General features: G+C 45.5%; 2 protein-coding genes across 3 annotated transcripts in view; both read right to left on the reverse strand.

Annotated features, from left to right (window-relative positions):
• TAF3 (TATA-box binding protein associated factor 3) overlaps positions 1-11096 on the reverse strand; it is a 117627-nt gene extending 106531 nt beyond the window's left edge. The window contains exons 1-2 of the mRNA XM_027679575.1: positions 10859-11096; positions 9-251 (exon numbers count right to left, since the gene is read on the reverse strand). Of these exons, the coding sequence (XP_027535376.1) occupies positions 9-251; positions 10859-11024 (409 nt within the window). The 5' untranslated portion in view covers positions 11025-11096. The remainder of the gene's footprint in view (positions 1-8; positions 252-10858) is intronic.
• A 3874-nt stretch (positions 11097-14970) lies between these two features.
• Positions 14971-22684, reverse strand: ATP5F1C (ATP synthase F1 subunit gamma). 2 transcript variants are annotated; one of them, XM_027679579.1, is made up of 10 exons: positions 22567-22684; positions 21309-21343; positions 20237-20368; positions 19382-19586; positions 18805-18948; positions 18364-18428; positions 17585-17740; positions 16494-16590; positions 15657-15694; positions 14971-15108 (listed from the first exon to the last, which is right to left on the reverse strand). In XM_027679579.1, the coding sequence occupies exons 1-9, from the start codon at positions 22608-22610 to the stop codon at positions 15688-15690; spliced, it is 885 nt and encodes a 294-aa protein (XP_027535380.1). In that variant the 5' UTR covers positions 22611-22684; the 3' UTR covers positions 14971-15108; positions 15657-15687. The 2 variants fall into 2 exon arrangements, with proteins under 2 accessions (XP_027535380.1, XP_027535381.1); XM_027679580.1 differs by lacking the exon at positions 15657-15694 and having other exon boundaries at positions 14973-15108.
• Between the last annotated feature and the right edge of the window lie 19 nt (positions 22685-22703).

Genomic DNA, 22703 nt, shown 5'->3' on the forward strand with positions numbered 1-22703 from the left:
TTTCGCACCTTCTTGAGAGGAGACAATGGGTGGCAGGTAATCAGGGATGTACTCCTTCCTCTCCTCTGCATCCTTACTTCCCGGCTGGGGAAACTGCAGGACATTGTTCTTGCTGACGGGAAACGAAGGGATTTGATGTGCAAAAGTGACAGGTTCGATATTGTGGATGTAATCTTCCAGCTCGTGCAGGTTAACCCCCATAAGTTTGAAGGCATCACCTACGTCATCCAAAATTGGATCTGTGCGGCCATCTGGAATGAAAAAAACCAGCAGAAGAACAATATTTTTGCAAAAATTCAGATTAAAAAAATTGATCTGCACTTAGAGGTTACAGTCCCGTGGCTCAACACCAGTAAGGGACATAAATTACTGCCCAACAGTTCTACCAGGTTTACTTTCAGAAGTGTTTGGTTTTGACCCATATGACTTTGTTTCAAATCATACACTAAAGAACTGCACCTCAGGGAGCAAATGGAGCAAAAATGAGGGAGTAGCAACAGGCAGCTTTACCTGGCAACAGCCAATTAACATCGTGCACTTAGAACAGTTTTCAATTTCTTAATGTAAATTCAAATTAACAAAACAATCCCTTAATATGCAGAAAATGCCTCTTTATCAGTATGTAACAGATCAAATGTCATTTTTCAACCTAGAAAACAAAAAATCTCATTTTGTTGAACTGACTGTAGTTTACAAAGAGCAAAAAAAAAAGGTGTCTCGTGTATCTCTTGATAACAAGAACACATCATATAGTATCTTTCCCCAGATGAAATCTACAGGCTTCTTAAAACTATGAGCCACTTTACCTATTTCTTAGATATACCTCCTGGATAAAAGAGGTATATTAAGTACTGGTCTGACGAGGAAACAATATTTTATACTAAACTTTAGGGATTGAGTTCCTGGGGTGCAACTTAAGTTGGACTCTACAGCAAAAAAATTCTTCTTTTCCTTACAAAACACATAGTGAAGCCTTAGTTGCCAGGTAATTGGGATCTTTATTTCATATGATCTCCAAGTACCCCAGTTTCCCCGACCTGAGAGAGGAAAATCCCTCTGAAGGCCTCCGGAGGGAGAACTGGACACCTTTTGCTTTGGCAGCCAAGGCACTGCTTCAAGTCTCATACTAACTTTACACAGTAACAACAACACACACACAAAAAAGAGATGCCTGAAACCCCAAACATGATTTTTAATTCCATAAAATGATACTGAATGATTACAATTCTGCAGAGTTGGCTTATGAAGATATTACATCCCTACATGATGATAAGCTGTGATTTACTTTAAAAAGTAATTATGGAAAAGCAGCCCGTGCCTATTGAAGGAACACAATGGCTATTGTGGAGCCCCAGCTTTGGAGAAGGGGGGGATGCTCTTTTGTTTGTCCTTTAACCTAATCTCTTCTTGGTTTATCTTGAAGCTGAGCAGGCTGGTTCTCACATCACTGGATGAATTCAAACTCCCGGCCAACTCCCGCCTGCAGGTACATTTAGAGAATAAGAATTTCGTTCTAGAATTTCCCTTCTTAGTCTCGCAGTGAAGATAAGGATAATACTCAGATTATGGGCTTGATTCTCAGCTCTCCAACACTGGCCTCTTGTGTGACTCTGGGCAAGTTGCTTGTGTTTTAATTCTTTCTACAGCTAAAAGGAAGATCAGAGCAACCCTGTCTAAATACATACCCTGTCTGTATTTAGAATGTGAACTCTGCATGACCAGAACCATCTCGGAGTTGGTGTTTGTGTAATATTTGTTACAAGTGCAACACCAGTTTCCTCTGCACTCCAGGGACAGAGAAATGTGGAGACTTGCATACTCATAATTACAGGAGGATATCACCCCTCTGGAGGAGTTATGAAATCCTATAGTTATTAGGCAAACAGAAGACTGCTTTATCCTTCGAAAATTAAATTTATATAATTGACACAGAGAAGAAATTTTGCGTGGTCACTTTTAGATGCTCTTCAGGCTACGAAGATCCCTGCAAACTTACTGAACCATTTTAAAGGTGTCACGACTCAACAGATACAAGTTTGACAAATAGGTAAAAAGAAAAACTTGGGGGAAAACCTTTTCAAAGGTTTTTTCCTAGATCTGCACGTGATCTTTTCAACCTCCAGAACAGGGTACTGATGTGACTAGCAACTGATAAATGCTATAAAGGACTTCTTCCTACAAGTGCTTTTTAAGAACACGTGGCAAAGAAGCAACTACTAAGTGTAGTTGAAGCATGGAAATATTTCACAAGTGTATCAAGAAACAATTATATGTGTTAGAAAGGGGGTTCAAAAGGTAACAAAAAAAAACCCTGAAAAGGATTCAGTTTTCCCACAGCTTTGACATTTGCCTCCAAAGAGACAATGCCAAGTCATAAGACTGATTAAAAGCTAAAAAAAAAATGTTTAAACCTGCAGCTGTCAGAGGGATGAGAAGATGGAGCAATTAACCCTTCAAGACAGAGTGTCCTCGGTGATAAAACTGTTGGAAAAAAGTTTCAGGTCTGTATCCATACCTGTATTTAAAATCAAACTTAATTTAAAATCAATTGGAGATATACACAGCACAAAAATGCATTAAATGTAATGCCAGGTGATTCATCAAATAAAGGCTATAGACTTTTATTTGAACAGTTTAGCATTCCTCTTCTCTCTCCAGTTTAATTTAAAAAAAAAAATCACTACAATAGCAGAAGTCAGACACATGAAAGGGAATGCTGACAAACACGTAACACACTCTCTCCTGGTGTTTAATTCAGTCTTGGGCTTTTTTCTGAAGGTAAATGGTGCCCAAAAAAAAGTTTAATCTGTGCATACTGAACTTATCTCAATATTCTTCAAATATCAGTTTAAAAATTCAGATGCTGAAGCCTCCCAATGAAATAATTATTCCAATGTCACACAGCAAGTCAGTGCCAGATCACAAACAGCCTCGGAGCTTTGGTTTCCAGTCTCTTGTTGTTCCTTAGACCACAAGACTTTAAACACTATCTGTTGTCCAGGACCGGGAAGAGGTGGAAGGACACAGGAATATCTCATCCAGCCAGTTACAACTCTCTTCCTTCCCCTGCAAACAGGGAACTGAGAAAATACCTCTCTCACAAGTTTTCAAGCTGCTCTATCTCCCTGAATGGGAACTGTGCTCCATAATTGGTAGAGCTGTGGCAACAGCAGAGCTAAATTAAGACCATTTGGTCTCAAAACAGCTCACCAGAGAGCTGTAGGAACACCCCTGCAGCTCCCATATTCTCAGCTTCCCTGACCATGAGAATAAACTCCGGGAGAGAAAACAGATCCCAAAGAAGTCCAGCACCGAAACAATGGGCAAAGAGAACCCAGGCAGAGCTGAGTATTTGGGTGGAAAGTCATGCAGCCCTCAACCCTGCTCACCATCATCTGCAGATGAACCTACCTGCCCACAAGGAAAACCAAATCAAACACAACAAGGATGGTGCATTAAACTCCCCTTCAGGCGAGGTTTTGGGTTCTGGGGAAAAGAAACTTTTTGAAGCTACTAAATTTTAGTTATTTTTGCAGAAGTCAGGATAATTCCTCCACCAAACAAGCTGGCCAGTGCTTACATCATCCAAAAGCACTGTGAGGGGGTGTGGGAACTACCTTATTTTCCTTAAATTCATTCAGTCTCAGGAACAGCTGATTTCCTTTTGTCAAACTCACTCCCATCACCTCCTCCTTCCTGGCCCAAAGTTCATATGAATCAGTGAAAATTTAACGAGCGAGTAAGCACAGAGCAGAAGAGCTTTTAGTTTCATGCCAGGTTTCTCAAAGGAAGTAACTACAGTTCTGTAACAAATATAGTGAGAAAAATTAATGAGTCACCACCCATGCAATGTGTACACGGGTCATAAATAGCTCAGCATTCCCCCTCATGGCTGCTGTAAAAGAGATTTTAAAAAATTTTATTTTAACCAGCAAATTATTAGGTAGAGCTCCTTGGCATTTTAATTACAGGCTCTATCACAGATTCCTTGTGCTCCAGCACATCACACAGCCCTGCCACACATTAACTACACGTGTATCTATACCCAGCAGTCACTCCAGGATAACTGTTTCAGGGAGACAACACACTGCTTCCATCCAGCATCCACAAAAACAGCCAGGAGCACACACAATGGGTTATTTAATAAGTATAGATGCCTTACTTGAGTGCACTTAAGTTGGAAAAACAGTCCTATTAATGTAGTTACCAGTCAGGCAAAAGCATCTTCTTGCTATTGCTGCTCAGAGTCTTCTCCCAGTAACCTCATAAATGTCAAGCAAAAAAACATGTTCACTCTCTTTATCAGTGGCCAGCAAGAAGTTAATTAGTTTAAAACCATCAACATTTAAGGCTATTAGGACATAAAGAAGTACAGTTGTTATAACAAATGTTATGGGCCTGGGATAGATACTCGTTACAAAGTCATTCAGCACCAGCAGAGGGAATCAGCTCTTTTAAACTGATCATCAAAATCTAACACTTTGATAGAGATTGTTATTGTAGAGTGGTAAGAGTGAAATAACTAAAAAAAAAATAAAAGGAACAGAAATGAAAAAAAATATGAGGTAAATTCGACATTTAATTAGAAATAAATACAAATTTGGCCAATGCCAAGTCAATTCTCTCCCTTGTGGTAATTCCTAATGAAAATATTGGCCTGCTGTTTGCATTCTCCCAAGAAATTTGCTATAATTAAGTGAAGTTTTCCTTTACAGGAGGCTGTGCAGGGACATTGGAGCAGGTTTGGAGCCAGTTCTATCTTGGCAAAACATTTTGCAAGATCTGTAATTTTCCCCTCCAGTTATAATGTACTCACCAGATCAGAACCTGCCTTTCAATAGAAATGCACAGTTGTATTATTAATATTAATTTCAATATATTAACATGATCTATATTATGTATATATGTCTATAAAATTAGTATTTAGTCCTGCAAGGAGCAGGAAGTTGGACTCAATAATCCTTATGAGTCCCTTCCAATGTGAGATATTCTGGGATTCTGTGGTTGCATAAAAATAATCTTCAAAAAAGTAGTCAAGCAATAAGAAGCCAAAGACCAACTTTCAAACTTTATTTCCTCACTGTCAGCAAATTTCAGCAAAAAATACAAAAATAAAACCACAGTATATCCAAACATAGGCTCAAGACTGAAAACTGAAGGAAAGAGCATTGGAAAACCTACTTCTAGATCCAAAAAAGTTAATTATCCAGTTACTGAAGTTCTAGTTTTAGCAGCAGATAATCTAAATCTGTGCTGCTGAAATATGCCCAGGTGCCCTCAGTGTAGTAGCTTCTATCTGTCTGTTTTTTAGAGCAATGTAATCGAAAAATCAGATTTTGGGGGCATAAACCATGACTCCCCTCCTCATCACCCCCATGAACTGCACCCACATAAATGCACTGGGAACCAAACTCCCTCACTGGATGTGTTAAGAGGTAAAATACAACATGTTCTCCATGTCTATAACCCCCCACCCCACTGCCAAGCTGCATCAGCTAAATTCAGAGCAAACAAAGTAGACACTGGTCTGTCTTCACTGGACAGCTCCCCAGCATAAAAAAACCCAACATACACAAGAAAATCCAGAGGAGATAACCCAAAGCACCAGCTCTGCCTCCACCTCTATCAAACCACGTGGAATTTAAGTGCAAAACCAAGTGGCACATAACAGGGAACTTTTCCCTTTTCACCTCTGCTTAAAAAAAAAAAAACAACGGCAACAATTTGAACTCCTAGAAACCACACCAAGATACTTTGTTTTGTAACCCAATACCTTAATTACATACTCCAACACTGGTTTTCAGATATTTTACTTAAATTTTAGGAGAAAAAACATGTGTGAAGCCTACAGCATATTGAATAGGTTTTCTCTTACAAGCTTTCCACAAATTTGAGCAGCATAATATGGTGTAGTTTAAGAGGAAAACCCCGATTTTCTCGCTGTAAGTTCACCCTCTCCTCCACCCCCCACAGAGTATTCAGAAGCATTTCACGGCATCAAACACATCTCAAAACCCGCTTTGCAAATCCTTTTGCCTCCCTTTTGCAGCCACAGAAGCTCCCATCAACCACAGCTACTGCAAATGCAAAGAAACAACAGCAGAAAAGTAATGAAAATCTTGAATGCAGCTCTCCTAATGGGATGTAACAGCTGGAACAAAGATCTAACACAGCTGGGAGAGCCATCATTTTCTTCTGCAACTGAGAAAACACGTGAGCAGCGATGACACGCTCTTCAGAGCGATACCACAGAGCCTCAGCTACGTCAGAGTAAATCCATTCAGTTTGGAACACAAAGATTATGTCCCTCAGCTGACAACCCTGCTAACTCAAACCCCACTGGTTTGACTCTGAGATAACACACTGACAATAAAGATGCTACAATTGGAATTTAATTAATTCTACTTATGCAAAACCATGGCAAAATTCAACTCATTCATCCAGAGCTGGGTTTGTGCAGTAACTTATTTTAGGAGCAAAAGGAAACAATTCTGAAAAAAGCAGGGAGATGTCAACTGAGTATTAAGATGTCTTTTTACAAACCTTTTCAAAGAAAGAAATACAGGGATCATTTTAAGAGAGGTAATACTAAAAATACCACATCACATCACTGAAAACAGTATATCTCCCTTCTCCTCCAAAGAAAAACCCCAACAAAAATACAACAAACAAAAGATTGTAAAACTTGTACTTTTCTCCATTCATAGAGGGGAAAAAAAATGCTTTTCCCCACTTTCAGTAAGCAAACTCAAAGCAAGAGAGGGATAACTGAGCTCTATGCACTTCCAATCCTTAAGCACCAAAAGGAAAAAGTGACATTTTCACCATCTCTTCATCTTTCCCTCCCAGTCCTAGAAACACTGCAGCACCTGCGGCAGAGGCAGCTGAGCTCGGGGGCAACGCTGCCCAACAACTCATCTCTTCCACAAGCATCTTCCTCAACATCTGTACTAACCCTGTCAAAGGACAGCTCTGCCCAAGCTTAGGTGAGCCCCTTTTTCACCCCATAACTCAGTTCTCCCAAACCCTCTCTGTTGCCTCCTTTAATCACTTTACAGAGCATTTCTGTTTGGATTGAGATACAAACTACAGAGGTGCAGCAGCTACATTTGTGCTGCTGGGGGACACGGGTCAATATTGCACAGTACCATTTCCAGACTAAGGTGCTCTCAAATTTGGAGAAAGCTTGTACAAGGAAACCTATTCGACCTAGAATTGAAATTCAAACAGTTTGCAGCACTGTTACTAAGTGCCCCCTAAGCTTGGTTACACTGGCAGTGCCAGACTTGATCTCAATTATTCCTGAAATGCGGAAGCAGAGGCAGGACCAGGTACCAGTACACTCAGCTCATCACTTTGCTTTTCCAGGGATCCCCGGAGCAGCAAGAACTTCTGCTCCAGAGAAGGAACCTGACCACAGGCAGCAGCACCTTCAGGCCATGGCTTCTCCTCTCCTGACCAAGCTTGGCTCCACACACTTTCCAAACTCACTCTTGCACAGGAACATGCCTTGTGATACTCCTCCCACCCGCAGCTGTGACACCTCCTTAGCACGACTCCCACGGCTGGGACAGAAATGCTGGCAAACTTTCCCACTGGTGCATTTCAAAGCTGCCATATCTTTGTTGCCTCTCCCATAACCTCCAGCTGCCCCCAGCACATTCTCAGAACTGGTGGTGGCCATGGTAGCCCCAAATTCACCATCAGTGAGTCACCATCTCCTCAGCCAGCACTTGAGGTGAGCAATCAATTATCTATCCCAGCTCCAATTCCTGATCTCTCTAAACACCTTTCCCACTACCAGACCCAACTGCAGCAGCTCCAAACTCTGCCCCAGAGGCTCTCCAGGACTTCCCCCTCCACCCAGGACACGTGCAGCAGCAGCAGCCCACAACCCCACAGCACCCCAGGATGCCAAAGGAAGGGGGAACACGTCCCTCTGGGCACAGGAGACACAAGCAGCCCCATCTCTCCATGAGCCCACCTCTCCAGGTCACCCTTGTTCATCCAGTCCCTCCACTACAGGGATCCTCCTTCACCTCCCCTTCAGTACTTACAGATCCAGCAGGAGCACTGGCAGCCCCATCTCTGCAAACACATCACTGTCATGTTACACCCTCCCTGCCCCACATGTAGGGTAACAAAGGTCTCCACACACACAGACCAGTGACCCTCCAACCCCACCGACAGCCTCAGCCTTGCTCTGCATTCCCCACAACATTCCCTCTGTTCAGACCTGGCAGCGACCCTGACAGCCTCCCTCTCCCCACAGACTGCTCCCTCCCCAACCCCTCCCTGACCCATTATCACCTCCTTCCTGGCATTCCCACACCCAGCAGATCCCTACCACCCTCTCATTCCCACTGGCAGCGTTACTGACCCAGCAAGCAACTGGACATCCCATCCTCCCCCAGCCCATGTTCTGCAGGTACCAGCAGGACATCCAGCCCCTCAGTACCTCCACTGCTCTGCAAGGACACATAAAACCCTAATGGGCACACAACTGCACTCTCTGTTGCACTCCCAGACCCAGCAGTGGTACTCACTGCCCCTTTCCCATCCCATCCCATCCACAAACACTCCTGTGTGACCCAGCCAGCAGTCCTCGCACCAACTCCCAGACTTCTCTTCTTTCTCTACTCCCACTTGGTGTAAACTCATCCCTTCCGTGCTTCCACCCCAAATCCAGTGAAGCCCTGGGCATCCTGCCCCCCACCATCCCTTCCAGCTCCTTCCCTACCACCTCAATGGCAGCATTGGCTAAATCCAGTCCCCCACATACCCAGCCAAACCTCTTCCACTACATCCATCTGAGGGCATTCACACCTCATGCCACGTGCACTAAATGATCCCCAGCCCCATCCCTCCCCCTCTGCACACATACTCCACACCTCCCACATGCAGCCCTGTCACGCTCCCATATCCTGTGCACTACACCTCCACTGCCCCCAAAAACATCTCAGTGCATCCCTGCCTTCCCACATTGCCCATACACAAGTTCCCAGAGCCACAGTAGCATCGTTTCCCCCCTGTACAGGCACATCCCCAGCCTCAGGTATCTGGCCCCATGCTGCCCTGCTACATGTCAATCCCTGCCCACTTCCATACACGTGCATTCCTGACATCAGGCACCACAGCTCCGTGTCATCCCTGACCCTACACAGCACAGTAGCTGTGCATCCCCAGCCCTACAGCCTCACACCTCCCCTTGCACAGGTGCACCTCCAGCCCCACAAACTCCCCCCTTTCACACATATTCCCAACCCAGAGCACTCCAGCCCCAGCAATAGGGCTTTCCAGCCACATCTCTCCCTCCCCATGTACTAGGGAGTGCAAACCTTGTGCCCTCCAGTCTCAGCACTTCCCTTTGTGCCAGATCCATGAACCCTACACAGATCTCCACCTGCAGTGGGCCCCCACAGCCTCCTCAGCTTTGCCCCCAGGGCACAGACCCTGACCCAAAGATGAGCCAGGACAACACAGCAATAGCACCATATCCTCCCATGCACATATCCCACATGGCAAAGGGACTGGTTGCCCCTTCTCCCCTCTAGATCCAGAAGACTACAGCCCCAACAGCAGGGATAACAACCCTATCTCCCCCTCCTGTACACTGCACCCCAACACCCTGCATGTTGTAGCCAGAGAGAGAGGGGCAGCAGCCTCATGTCCTCACAGCCCAGACCCACTGCCACTGAGCTTTGTTTCCTCCAATTCCAGCCCCATAATCCCATCTCCTTGCCCATGCCCAGACCCACTGCTCCACAGCCCTCGCTGGCAGCAAGGACCCCATGCACCAGCACTGCCTCACGGCCTTCCCCCCATCCTCTCAGTCCTCTGCACTGTTCCACAGCACAGAGCCCCTTCATCCTCCCCACAGCCCTCAGCACTGACCCACAGGCTAATCTCCCCCATACCCACATCTCACACCTGCTGATCCACAGCCCACCTTCCCTACACAGCCCCATAGCCTGATCCCTGCAGCCTGATCTCCCCCAGGCCCACTCCTCCCTGCCACAGACCACTTCCCCCTGGTCTCTCCCTGCAGACCTGCCCAAATCCCAGCTCCCCATGCACTCCTGAACTCCCCACAGCCCCCACCTCCCTGACCTTCCCCTGCCAAGCACCCCCAGCCCCTGGCACTGTCTGACACCCCACAGCTGCCTTCCGTCACCTCCCCACTGATACCCCATGGCCTTCCCCCACAGACCCCCTCCCCACGGGCCCCAGGGCTGCCCAAAACCACCTCCCCATGCCCTCCTGCCCTGTCCAAATCCCACCACCCCACATCCTCCTGTCCTGCCCAAATCCCACCTCCCCGTGTCCTCCTGCCCTGCCCATAGCCCACATCCCTGTGCTCTCCTACCCTGCCCAAACCTACCACCCCACACTCTCCTGTCCTGTCCAAATCCCACCATCCCGTGCCGTCCTGTCCTGTCCGCCAGCACTGCCCAAATCCCACCTTCCCGTGACCTCCTGTCCTGCCTAACTCCCACCATCTCACATCCTCCTGTCCTGCCCAAACCCACCTCCCCACGCTCTCCTGCCCTGTCCCCCAACCCTCAACGCTGCCCCAATCCCACCTCCCCCTGCCCTCCTGCCCTGTCCCCCAGCACCGCCCTAATCCCATCTCCCCGAGCCCCCCTGCCCTGCCCCAATCCCAAATTCCCCCGTGCTCCTGTCCTGTCCCGCAGCCCCAGCGCTGCTCCCTTGGCGGGATGGCCGGGGCTGGCAGGAGCTCACGGAGCCCACTCAGTCCGGACTCCGCTCAAGCAGGGCCACCCCCAGTGTCCTCCCAGGGCCGTGTCCAGCCGCATCCCCCCCTCCCTGCCCGTCCCCTGCCCCGTCCCGCACTCACAGAGCTCGCAGTAGCGGTGGCAGCCCCGGCCCAGCCCCTGCAGGTACCGCTGCAGCACGTCGGTGAGGAGGTCGCAGGCCGAGACCTGCACCGAGTCCCAGCCGAGGGCCTGGCAGATCTGCGCCACCGACACCCGCAGCAGCCAGCGGGAGTAGGTCTCGCACATCCCGCCGGGGCCGGGGGCCGCGGGAGCTCCTCACGCACCGCCCGCCATCGCAACCGCCGCCGCCGCCATCTTGGCGCCCGCCAGGCAGCGCCGCTCCAGCGCCGAGCGCATCGAGCGGGGCGGGGCCGCGGCCGGGAAACGCCTTCAAGAAATCCCGAAAATCGGCGCTGAGGGGGCGAGCTGGTGGCGGGATAATATAAATGTGTAAGTATGTAAATATCTCAATAGCTCTAAATTTAATCTTCCCTAAGGGAACTTACAGGAAAGATGGGACAAGACTGTTTACTAGAGCATGCAGTGACAGGGAAAGGGGGAATGGTTTCAAACTGAGATAAAGTTTAGATTGGATATTAGGAAAAAAGTCTTTACTGTGAGGGTGGTGAGGCCCCGGCACAGGTTGCCCAGGGAGGTTGTGGCTGCCCTATCCCCGGAAGTGCTGAAAGCTGGGTTGGATGGGGCTTGGAGCAACCTGGGATAGTAGAAGATGTCCCTGCCCATGGCAGGGGATTGGAACTGGACGAGCTTTAAAGGTCCCTTCCAACCCAAACCATTCTTTGATTCTCATCATCATGGCTAGGCTTCGCGAACGAAGATTTGGGAAGGGCTCTACCCACTATTCTTGCAAGCGCGTTGGTGGCTAAAAAGGCCAATACGAGAAAGGCAAGTCCGGTTGCAAAAGACACAGCAGAAAGATTCCTTAGATGGTATATTCTGCAAGGCTCGATTCTTTCTGCGTTGTCTTTTCTCCTCAAGAGTGATCCTGCGTGCTTTCTCAAAAGCATCAGCGGCGTTATAAATGGACTGTCTCCAGGCCTCCCGGTTAGAGGCCAGAGTAGACCAGTTATGGTGATCAATATGCCCAAGGCTGAGTTGTTGCTTCAGGGAGTCCTTGTATCTTTTCTTCGGAGCTCCTCTCTTGCGGCAGCCGGAGGCAAGTTCACCATAAAGCAGGATCTTAGGGAGGCGGTGGTCCTTCATCCTGGAGACGTGCCCTGCCCAGCGCAGTTGCGATCTCAGTAGCATGGCTTCAATACTTGTGATTGCTGCCTGTTCAAGAACAGATGTATTGGTCACGTAATCTGACCAGTGGATGTTCAGGATTGTACGGAGGCAGCGTTGATGGAAGCGTTCTAGGAGACGCAGGTGGTGGCGGTAGATGACCCATGTTTCGGAACCATATAAAAAAGTAGACAGCACTATGGCTCTGTAGACACTGATCTTGGTACCTTTCTTCAAGTGTTTATTACGCCATACTCTTTTACGGAGTTTTCCAAAAGTACTATATGCCTTTGCTAACCTATTGTCTATCTCCCCATCAATCTTACCATCTGAGGAGATGAGGCTGCCTATAAAAATATATTTATCATAAATATATGAATATAAATATATAATAAATATAATATATATGAATATAAATATCTCCATATCTCTTAAATATCCCAGGGTCAGGTTTCAAGAGGTCGGTGACAGACTCTTCTCAGTGGTGCCCAGGAGGAGCAACAGCCATGAACCAAAACACAAGAAGTTCCACGACAACATGAGGAAGGATTTCCCTACATTGAGGGTGGCAGAGCACTGGAACAGGCTGCCCAGGGAGGTCATGGAGTCTCCCTCTCTGGAGACATTCCAAACCCACCTGGATGCGTTCCTGTGTCACCTGCTCCACATGACCCTGCCTTGATGGGGGCAGCTGGACTGGATGATCTCCAGAGGTCCCTCCCAACCCTAAGGATTCTGGTGAAAACCTTTAATTAAATAACCGGACAGCAGGTCGAGGGAGGTGATTCTCCTCCTCTGCTCTGCCCTCTGACCCCACCTGCAGTCCTGCATCCAGTTCTGGGATCCTCAGCACCGGAAGGACATGGACCCGTTGGACTGAGTCCAGAGGAGGCCACAAAGATGCCTCGAGGGCTGGAGCACCTCTGCTATGGAAACAGGCCAGCAGAGCTAGGATTGTTGAGCCTGGAGAAGGAAGGGCTCCAGAGAGACTTGAAAGGGGTTTGCAAGGTTACCTGTATGCAGACAGGTGTCAGAGACTGAAATAGTTAATGATTTATGCATTCCAGGAGTTTGCAGGCTTTTGACTTTTGCCTTACACCTCTGATGGACAATTGGGCCCATTCCCTCCCCCCCAACCCCGCCAATCTTGAAAGGCAGGAACCAGGCCAGACTCAAAAACTCTGCGCAGGCCCAGGGAGAGGTTAGAGGCTCAAGACATGGCCCATGACACTAACCATGGATATAATAACTCAGAACTTCTTCGAGTCTGAGGGCTTCCCTCCTTCACCCCCAGCAGATCAAGGCCACCACTTCAACTGACAGATGTGGAAGCGGCAACTACCAAGTGTCATCGCTGGACCCCATGGGCGGTGACTTTATGCATCTTTCCACTCTCATATTTTCTTTCCCTTACTCTCCCTTACCCTTATCCTGTCTTTCCTTTCTCTCCCTTATGCATTTTCCCACCCCGAAGTTATCCCTATGCCATATTGCTATAAATGATATAGATGACAACACCCAAAATGCTGGCATGCCTATTGATACAAAATTGTTGAAATAAACCTTACCAATATATGTTTTCAGACACCGATTATTCAGTGTCGTTTCACTCTAATCCACCCCAAGGGAATTATTGATAAAAACCTGGGTTACTCCCCTTCTTCCCCTTTTCCTAGGGCGGGTCGTAACAACAGGTATGTAAGAGCTACTATTACCTGGGCAGTAGAAACATCAGGTTTGGGAACAGATGTGGCCAAATTGGCAGCAATGAGGAAAAGGTGTTTCTGGGTGAGTTATTTAATTGGGAAAAAAAAACCAAACAAGATGGGAAAGGATGAATCTATAGTGGCAAAAAGGATTCAGAAACAAAAGTAACAGTAACTGAGTGGTGTGGGAGGTGCAATGAGGAGCAGCAGAGCTGTTTCTCAATGGTGACTGTGTAGATACAAATAGCACAAGTGCTCAACTGTAACTCAGTAATTGTGTGTAACTAATCAGAGTGTGCAGGACAGAATTGTAAATAATAGCAGTGTAGTATTAGATTTGTTCACAAATTAACTCTGATTTATTAGACCATTAGTAGCGTGTTGATCAGTCAGTGAAGAGCCTGGTCTGTTGTGTCAGTCACATCTCACATCTGCAGCCAAAAGAGCAGGAGCTGGACCAGGAACAAACTCCTGAAGCTCATGGTTTGGTCAATAGTTCCATGTCCTGACGGGCATCAGTTGACTGGTGTCCCTTAAGGATCCATCCTGGGACCAGTACCAGACTCTCTGGGCAACCTGTGCCAGTGCATCACCACTCTCACAGTCAAGAATTTCTTCCCAGTATAAAATCTAACCCTGCCCTCTGTCAATTTAAAGCCATTTCCCCTTGTCCTGTCCCTCCAGGCCCTTGTCCAAAGTCCCTCTCCAGCTCTCTTGGAGCCCCCTTAGGTACTGGAAGGGGCTCTAAGGTCTCCTCAGAGCCTATTCTCCAGGTTGAGCAACCTCAAGTCTCTCAGTCTGTGTCCAGAGGAGAGGTGCTCCAATCTTCTGAGATATATATTTCTATACACACACTGACCATGAATATACGGTGTGCATTCCAAGTAACCCCTGAAATGATTCACCTAATCAGATCAGTTCATTTTAGAAAATTAACATCTAGAAATAGTAGGAACACAGTATTCAATGAAAGAGATCTGTTCCAACTGTGCAATGCAGAGGTTATTCCAGTCTCCTCCTTCAGCCCACCCTACAATGACAAACCAGCACATTCAAACACACGGTGGAGACAAGAAATCTCTTCCACTCTTCCAAAGGAACAGCCAGTTACATGCTCTGCATGCCAGATACATTACAAGATGTAGAGCACAACCTTCTAAAACTGAAACCTCAGAGCACACCGAAGTCCAACCCAGATATTCAGACACCAAGAGCATTTGCTCCACAGACAACCAAGAGGATCTGTTTCATGGAGTTCGTTTATTGTAAGAATTTACAGATTTCTGGAGCTTTACCACTTCTTCACAAGTTAACAAAGCAGTCTTGTTAACACAGACACAGGCAGGTTAAACCATAGGCTCAGAAGAGCTCCTCTTCACCTGCAAGGAAAATTGAAGCAAATTAAAACCCTTTCATTTATTTATTCATGTATTTAAAACTGTTAATCTCCTCCAATTTGAATACTTCAACTCATTAATATGCCTTGACTCACCCCCAAACTATTTCACAAATATATTTTTCCTTCCATTTTAAATTTTGAATATAATATGTTCATTTTGCTACATAAACCTCTTTAGGAACATCTTACATATGGATATTTTTAAGTCATTGCATAAGGTCAGGGCACTACACAAAAATTCAAACAGTAATTGCAAATGAGTCAAATAGTCCAGAAAAAAAAACAAACACAGAAAATTATGTCAAATGTGGGTGCATTCTACTATGGACATATTTTCCTTAAAATCAGTGAAAATGAAGAACTCTTTATCCAGACAGATTCAAACTAGAAATGTGCAGTTTCTCAGCTCTTCAAGAAGAAAAGTTTCTGACCAACACCACTGAATTTCGACTTCCTCACTTGACTTCAGATTTTCTGTGTTAATTCTTAATTTTAAGACACAACGAAGTTTCCATGTCATAACTTTACCTCTTGGATTTGGCTGAACCGCTTTTTCCGATTAATCCCTGGTTATGGTGTTACGAGAAAAAACAGAACAGGCAGGTTAGGAAGCAACTCATGCAAATTCAGGCAAAACTATGCAGGGCTTTATGACCACCAATGTATTGTGAGGAGCACAATACAGCATGTAACTGCTACATGATACATTATTCCAGACATTCTGCAAACACACAGGATATTGACACACGTATTTCCATACAGAGCACCAATTTTTAACTGTTGCAGTAACACACATCAGCTACATGCAGTTACAAACTGTGGTTTAAACCCACCGGTTTGTAACCCATAGCACACACCTCCACAAAACTTCGGTCTCAGGGAAATAAGCAAAACATTGAACTTCAAGTAAAATACACATTTGGAAGCAAAAGGCTCCAGAAATTCCCTCCTCCTTCCAAACCCACCCCCCAAACCCTCAGCTTCTGAACACTTGATTCCCACTCTCCCCCACCCAACACTACTGGGCCGTTTGAGCAGGCAAAGTAGGAAACATTCAGGTAGAAGGGAGGAGGGGGGAAATTCACTGAAAGTCAGAAAGGAGGAAAACCCCACCCTGTCCAGATAAGGATGTCTGTTGAGGCTGAAGATGTATTTCACCAGCTTTTTGACTCTATCTGTTCAGAAAAAACTGCCAAACTTCGCTCTTGTTAGTAGAACTGCGCAAGCTGAAGAGCTTGGGAGCCATGCCATGGAATGCCTTCCCTTTGGTTTCAGGACCTACTTGCCCTAACCCTCCCTATTTTCTGGCACACAAGCACCACATGACTGCAAGAGCTCCAATTTCACATCCATACAGGTACTCACAGAGCAGCAGCACCAGAGATGATCTCAATAAGCTCCTTGGTGATGACGGCTTGACGGGTGCGGTTGAACGTCAAGGTCAGTTTGTCAATCATCTCGGCTAGAAAAAATTAGGATTGGATTTTAAACACATAATAAGTATTCAAACACAGATAAAGAGAAGCTGTATGAACAGAATATCAAATAGTCTTGTAAACCCTTGCAAATGATCAAGGGGCTTAGTGCACTTGACATTTTTCCCCTACAGGTAACGCTACCTGTAGACAATCTAGTAACCTGAGAACTTGGCTTGAGGCACCAGAGTCAAACATCTGCAGAACAGCTGGCAGACTTGTAAATACCAGGGTATGACAGAGCTCATTGTAACATAACATAAACATGCATCATTTGCTTTGAAATTAGATTTCACAGTCAATTAACTACATTGGTATTTCTTTCAAGTTACTGTTGTTCTGCAAAAGGAGACAGATTTTTCTGAATCATTATTTTTTTTCAATTATTTTTAAGCACAGAAGTAATCACCCCTTTCTCTCAAGCTAAGGCAGTCAGCAGAGAGCCATACCTACAGTTCCAGGTAGCCCAATGGCACATCACATCAGCTTCACTCAGCCACCAGTACCCTGCCAAGGAATACTTGTATATTCTCAAGTTGCTGCATGACAGGTGGTAAAGTATTTAACCATTGTTTCCATTTCCTCACCCTTAAATCGGTGCAGTACGAATTACATTGGCTCACAAGTAGTTACAGGTTTATAAAAATTCAGGAAATCCTCAGAGCAGCCACATGAGAGGACCACAAAGAATATCTGGCCATTACAAGATTAGTTTAGTATTTTATATTCCTATTAAATGATCCGTTATTTCACTTCCAGTTACCTAGGCTTGTTTCTCATGTAATTGACAGCAATCCCTCTTTCCAGGGACTAAATACAGTTCACACATTCAGAAAAGAATCCCAGTCACACTGTCTCAAAAAACCAAGACTCAAAATAGAATTAAGAATTACCATTTTGAAAGCAAAGAATTACACAAAGGGAGGGCAGTACTTTCCTGCTGCACTACTGAAGTCCTGGGAAACCCAGGGAGTGACTTACAGGCATTCTTGCTGGCGTTGTCCATCGCGGTCATCCTGGCGCTCTGCTCACTGGTGGTGGATTCCTTCAGGGAGTAGTAGAGGATGTTTGCTAGTGTGAATTCCTGGTAGTTCCTCAGCACATCAGCATCAATGTCATCATAGATACTTAGGCTTTCTGCAAACGATGAAAGAGCAGACTCAGAGAAATCCAAGCTACTTCCACCAAAATAATACAATGTCATGGGGAAGACTACTAGGCTGGGCTGTTTCAATACTCAGGGCAGCACAGAGGGATTTTCTCCACATATTATGTGTATTTTCACAATCTCTCTGCTATTTATAATTTTGCTAAATATTTTATATGTTTTAATTCTATTTAACATTAGGAAGGTCAGATTCTGGCCAGGATAAAATACATTATTGCCGTATTATGTTTAATCTTCCCATACAATGCTGCAGAAACATTCTGGGGTATTTTTACTGAGTGATGCAAAGTCACTCCATACTGAGGTTGTTCAGCACTGAAAATATTGGAACTGACAGGGTTTGCATATGCACAATTCTTGCTTGAGACAGAATTTCAAAGCAGAATTCATATGACCTTTCTTTTTAACCTCCCTGTCCTGCAGCACCTTGGTAATTCAGCCTTGGACTGATCTTGGCCAAGATAAAACCATCTGTTAAAAATATGATACATGCACCGAAATAAGGTGTTTTAATACCATATTCCCATGTTCAGAGCACTTTTTCTGTGATTAATCACAGCACATAACTGGTGGTTTCTAGCTCCCTACTTACCAGAACCAGCAACAGTTTCAAAGGAGAAGATTGGTTTTTCATCGGTCTTGTAGGAGATGACAGACCTGCCCAAAAACAGCATAGTTGGCTTCAGTTCAGCTAACTCTAAATTGAGTGCTTAAAATCAAACTGGAATAGACAACTTCTGATCTTCCAATGCCACAAAATTCTGTGATAATCCTCATGAAGAGATCTTGGATGCCATAGAGATATAATGACATGCTGACTATAAATATAACAGCACCCACTACGCAAGTCAAAAGGGAATTCCAACTACAGCTATTAGAAAAAAAAAGGAAACCAACAGTTCATCACACATAACAAAATCAAGAAGTGAAGATGACAAGTCACAGTCAGTTTTCATATCACTTCACTGGGCCAACGTGCTGTTTAAAGCTTTCGACCCAATATTTTTCCAGTGCAGTTTCAGGACAATCTTACCTGAAGCGATTGTAGATGACAGAGCCTTCATCAAACTCATACCCTGAGTTCAACAGCTCTAAAGCAATGACTGAAGCATCCCCAAAGCTTGGAGGTCTCCGTCCCACTTCTTTGAATGTCAGCAGGAAATAGTTGGCATGTGTCCTGCAACAACAACAGACCTGTGTTACAACAGGTGTGGATGCTCTAAAGTACAACAAGGCAGCAAGTCTGACTTAAATTAGGAATGTTCAGAACTAAACATTTTATTGAATTAGGGTCTGAGAGACATTTTGCTATTTTTCAGTTAAATTATGATAGCTTATTAAAACACACACTTGTAACAGTGCCAGTTGCCAGACATTTATTTCAAAAATATAATAGTGCTGAGCAGCAGTTTCACAAATATCCAGATGATCTAAACCCCTTTTAGGATATTTGCAGATTTCTTTTAAAAGAATTTGAATTTAGTACAGTCAGTTCCCATAAATGCAATTTTCTGCCAATGCCAACACAGTTTTCTAAGCAGTCTTGAAACTTCTACCACAGAAAAAAATCAAAACCCCAGAATAAACCCTTCTATGGTTTCAGTTTTTACCTCTGAAGCAGGCCTCTGATCTTGTCACCTACTCCAACCACCATAACTTCTTTCCCAGCATTTGAGAGGTTGGTAATCTCATTTTTCAAGGTTTTAGCAATGGATGTATGGATAGCACCACACAGGCCTCGGTCAGAGGACACACCAATAAGGAGGTGCTTCTTCTTGTCCTCAGGTGCCTTTATTTCTGCTTTCTCATAAAGAGCTAGGGAAAAAAAGGACGGTCAAGTCTTTCAAGGGTGCCAAGAAGCAAATAAATCTTAAAAAATACCTCTGCATTATTCTAACTAAAACCAGTTCTAAAGGGGCTGCAAATCTTAGACAGATAAATTTTACCTCCCTCACAATCATTCAAATTTGCACATGATCAGACCAGAGGCGAGCAAGAAACAACTCAAAGGCAGCCCCTTCTCTGACCAGATGTCACACAATCAATGTCATCACACAGTGAAGTTCACGGTGCCAGTCCAGTGCCCCAGAACCAAGTGCAGCACAAGAGTTCACAAGAAGGTGTGGCAGTAGCTGTAGGTGCTACACAGATTTGACACAATTCCATTAATAGACAGATTCAGTCTGGAAATTCTGAGCTGTGGTGCTTTTATGACTAATAAAAACAACCACGCCACCACACAAAGTTAAAAAAACGATCGGAAATCATAATGAATTTCAGATTAGAACTCTTTAAATTGAACCACTTTCCATAAACTACTTTTATGGAATACTCAAGGTGGCCTAGAGATGCAAATTCTTTCGGAAATAAACTACTGGAAGGTTAAAAAGTCTCAGCATTTTATCACCACCATGAAAACCTCCTTTTCTGCTCCCACATTCCACAGTGCAAGAGCTTTCTCTCACCCAGAGCTCCTGTTCCATAGACCCTTGCAGGCTTCAGCTCCCTCTCAGCTCGTGCATATTTGGCTGCAGAAACCATCTTCATGGACTTGGTGATTTTCTGGATGTTCTTGATGGACTTCAAACGCCTGGTGACTACAAAGTTAAGAGTGGAAGGTCACGGGCTGTTCTGGGCATAATGACTCAAAAACAAACAACAAAATGCCAGCAACAGCCATCCAAAAACATTTCACCATGTTCCTCAAAGAAGAAAAAATAAATAAACAAACAGTGCAAAAACAAACCTCACAAAAGCCCTCAGTATTTGCAGTGAGAAAGCAGTAAGAGGAGGAATGTGGCTAACATAAATTCATCTTTATAATAGAGATTTTTTTCCTCTAGATACAGCATTTATTTAATATTTAGCCCAGCATAAAGTCTATTTACTATCTCTTTGCTTCCACATCTATCTGTTTCACAAATACATCATTGGAGGTACATTGTCATCTTTCCCAGATGACAAGGGGAAGGAACAAACAAAAAGCAGACCCCATAGTTTGAAGACACAGAGTTAATTTCCTTCCCCGTTTAGGCTGTGGCAAAATAAGATTCATAAAAACACTGATGTAAAAAGAAAACAAAACAGGTTATCCTACAGACAAGCACAATTCCAAGGCAATATCCTTGTATAAGAATCTATGAGCAATGGCTTTTGGAAGCCATTATCAAAATAAACCATTCAGCCAACCTCTTTTCCCCAAATGCTGCATAAAAGCACAAGGAAATAAGCATAAAAGAAACTAAATTAATTCTCAGAGGTGAGAAAAAATCTGGTTTAGCTCATATGATAAAATTACTTTTAAAATATGTTTGAGTAAAACTATGAAATGACATCTAAATTAGTGCCAAAACCACCTTAAGCAATGCCATTTCTGAAGGACACTTGTTCAGTAGAAGAAGGGCTGGAGGCCACATACCAATGTTATGGTGTATCACAGTCAATTTACCCAAGAGAAGCTAATCAAAATTGTATTTTAACATATGATTTTCCTGCAACACTTTCCCTCTCTGAAAAGCAAACAAAACCTGTACTTACTGTCTTTTAGCGTTGCCATATTCCTGACTTGGCCCCTAAAAAGGAATGCAGGAGAAATTAGGGTAATTCACTAGTTCTCCTGCAAACCAACACCTGTCAAGGGCAGGTCCCTTTCACAGAGCTGTAAAGTCAAGATATTCTGTCTCTTAAAAAGCATCTGTGGCTGGGAGAAGCCACTCTGACCTGTGGTTTGTATGCACACCTTCCTCCTTCCCTCATCTATACAATTTCACAGAATCACAGAATCAATTAGGTTGGAAAAGACCTCCAAGATCATCAAGCCCAACCTATGACTGAACAACATCAGGTCAAACAGATCACAGGTGCCACGTCCGGTCTTTCCTTAAACATCTCCAGGGACAGAGAGTCCACCACCTCGCCGGGCAGTGCATTTCAAAGTTTAATCACCCTTTCTGTGAAGCAATTCCTCCCAATGTCCAAACTCAGCCTCCCCTGGTGCAGGTTAAGACTTATATCCTCTCATCCTGTCACTTGTTCCCTGGGAGAAGAGACCAACCCCCACCTGGCTGCACCCTCCTGTCAGGGAGTTGTAAAGAGTGATAAGGTCACCCCTGAGACTCTTTTTCTCCAGGCCAAACAGCCCCAGTTCCCTCGGCTGCTCCTCATCAGACGTGTGCTCCAGACCCTTCCCCAGCTCCACTGCCCTTCTCCGGACTCGCTCCAGCACCTCAATGTCCTTTCTGAACTGGAAACTGGACACGGCCCTCGAGGTGTGGCCTCACCTGTGCCCAGCACAGGGGGAGATTTAATTCATTAATTATCCATCGCCTTGGGTAATGACAGGAGGCAAACGGGGGCATCGGAAGGGCAAATTAAAAAAAAAAAAAAAAGCTTCCAATAGCGAAACTAGTTTTTCAAAACGACTAAAACGAAGCGGAGGAGGCTGCACCATTCCTTGAGCAGAGCTGGGTCTCCTGCCGTGCACAGACCCGTCCTTTAACTCTTGCCTGTCCCAATTATCCACCCCCGCCGAGCTCCCCCTCGCCCTCCACCAACGGCGGACGGACCCTCCATCCCTGAATCTCATCCTCCATCCCTGCACTCATCTCCCGGTCCCAGCTCTGCCACCCCCACCCAGAGCCCACAGCCCTTCACGGGCTGCCCAGGGCCGCGACCCCGCCTTCCCGGGGCGCCCCACAGCCGAGAGGGCCGTCACCCCCTCACCCCTCAGAGCCTCCCCGACCAGCGGGACGAGCCCCCCCGTGCCCACCGCGCCCGAACCAGCCCGTCCCGGTACCATTGTGGCTGGAACAGCACGACCGCGGCGCCCCGGGCGAACATGGCGGCGCCTCCACCACAGCCCCGCTGAAGGTCAGCGCGCCCGCACCGCGCCTGCGCCGCCCCGCCGCGATCCGCTTCCAGGGCACCGCCGCC

Source organism: Neopelma chrysocephalum, unplaced genomic scaffold (assembly GCF_003984885.1).
Source record: "Neopelma chrysocephalum unplaced genomic scaffold, ASM398488v2 Primary Assembly neopelma1_45, whole genome shotgun sequence".
NCBI lineage: Eukaryota > Metazoa > Chordata > Aves > Passeriformes > Pipridae > Neopelma > Neopelma chrysocephalum.

What these genes read in the sequence shown, in the direction of transcription:
- ATP5F1C (XM_027679579.1), bottom strand. Translation starts at nt 22,610, where the DNA reads ATGTTCGCCCGGGGCGCCGCGGTCGTGCTGTTCCAGCCACAATG. An exon ending in GTGCTGTTCCAGCCACAATG is followed by an intron (nt 21,344 to 22,566) that starts GTACCGGGACGG and finishes ATTCCTTTTTAG; the next exon opens with GGGCCAAGTCAGGAATATGG. An exon ending in ATCAGAGGCCTGCTTCAGAG is followed by an intron (nt 18,949 to 19,381) that starts GTAAAAACTGAA and finishes TTGTTGTTGCAG; the next exon opens with GACACATGCCAACTATTTCC.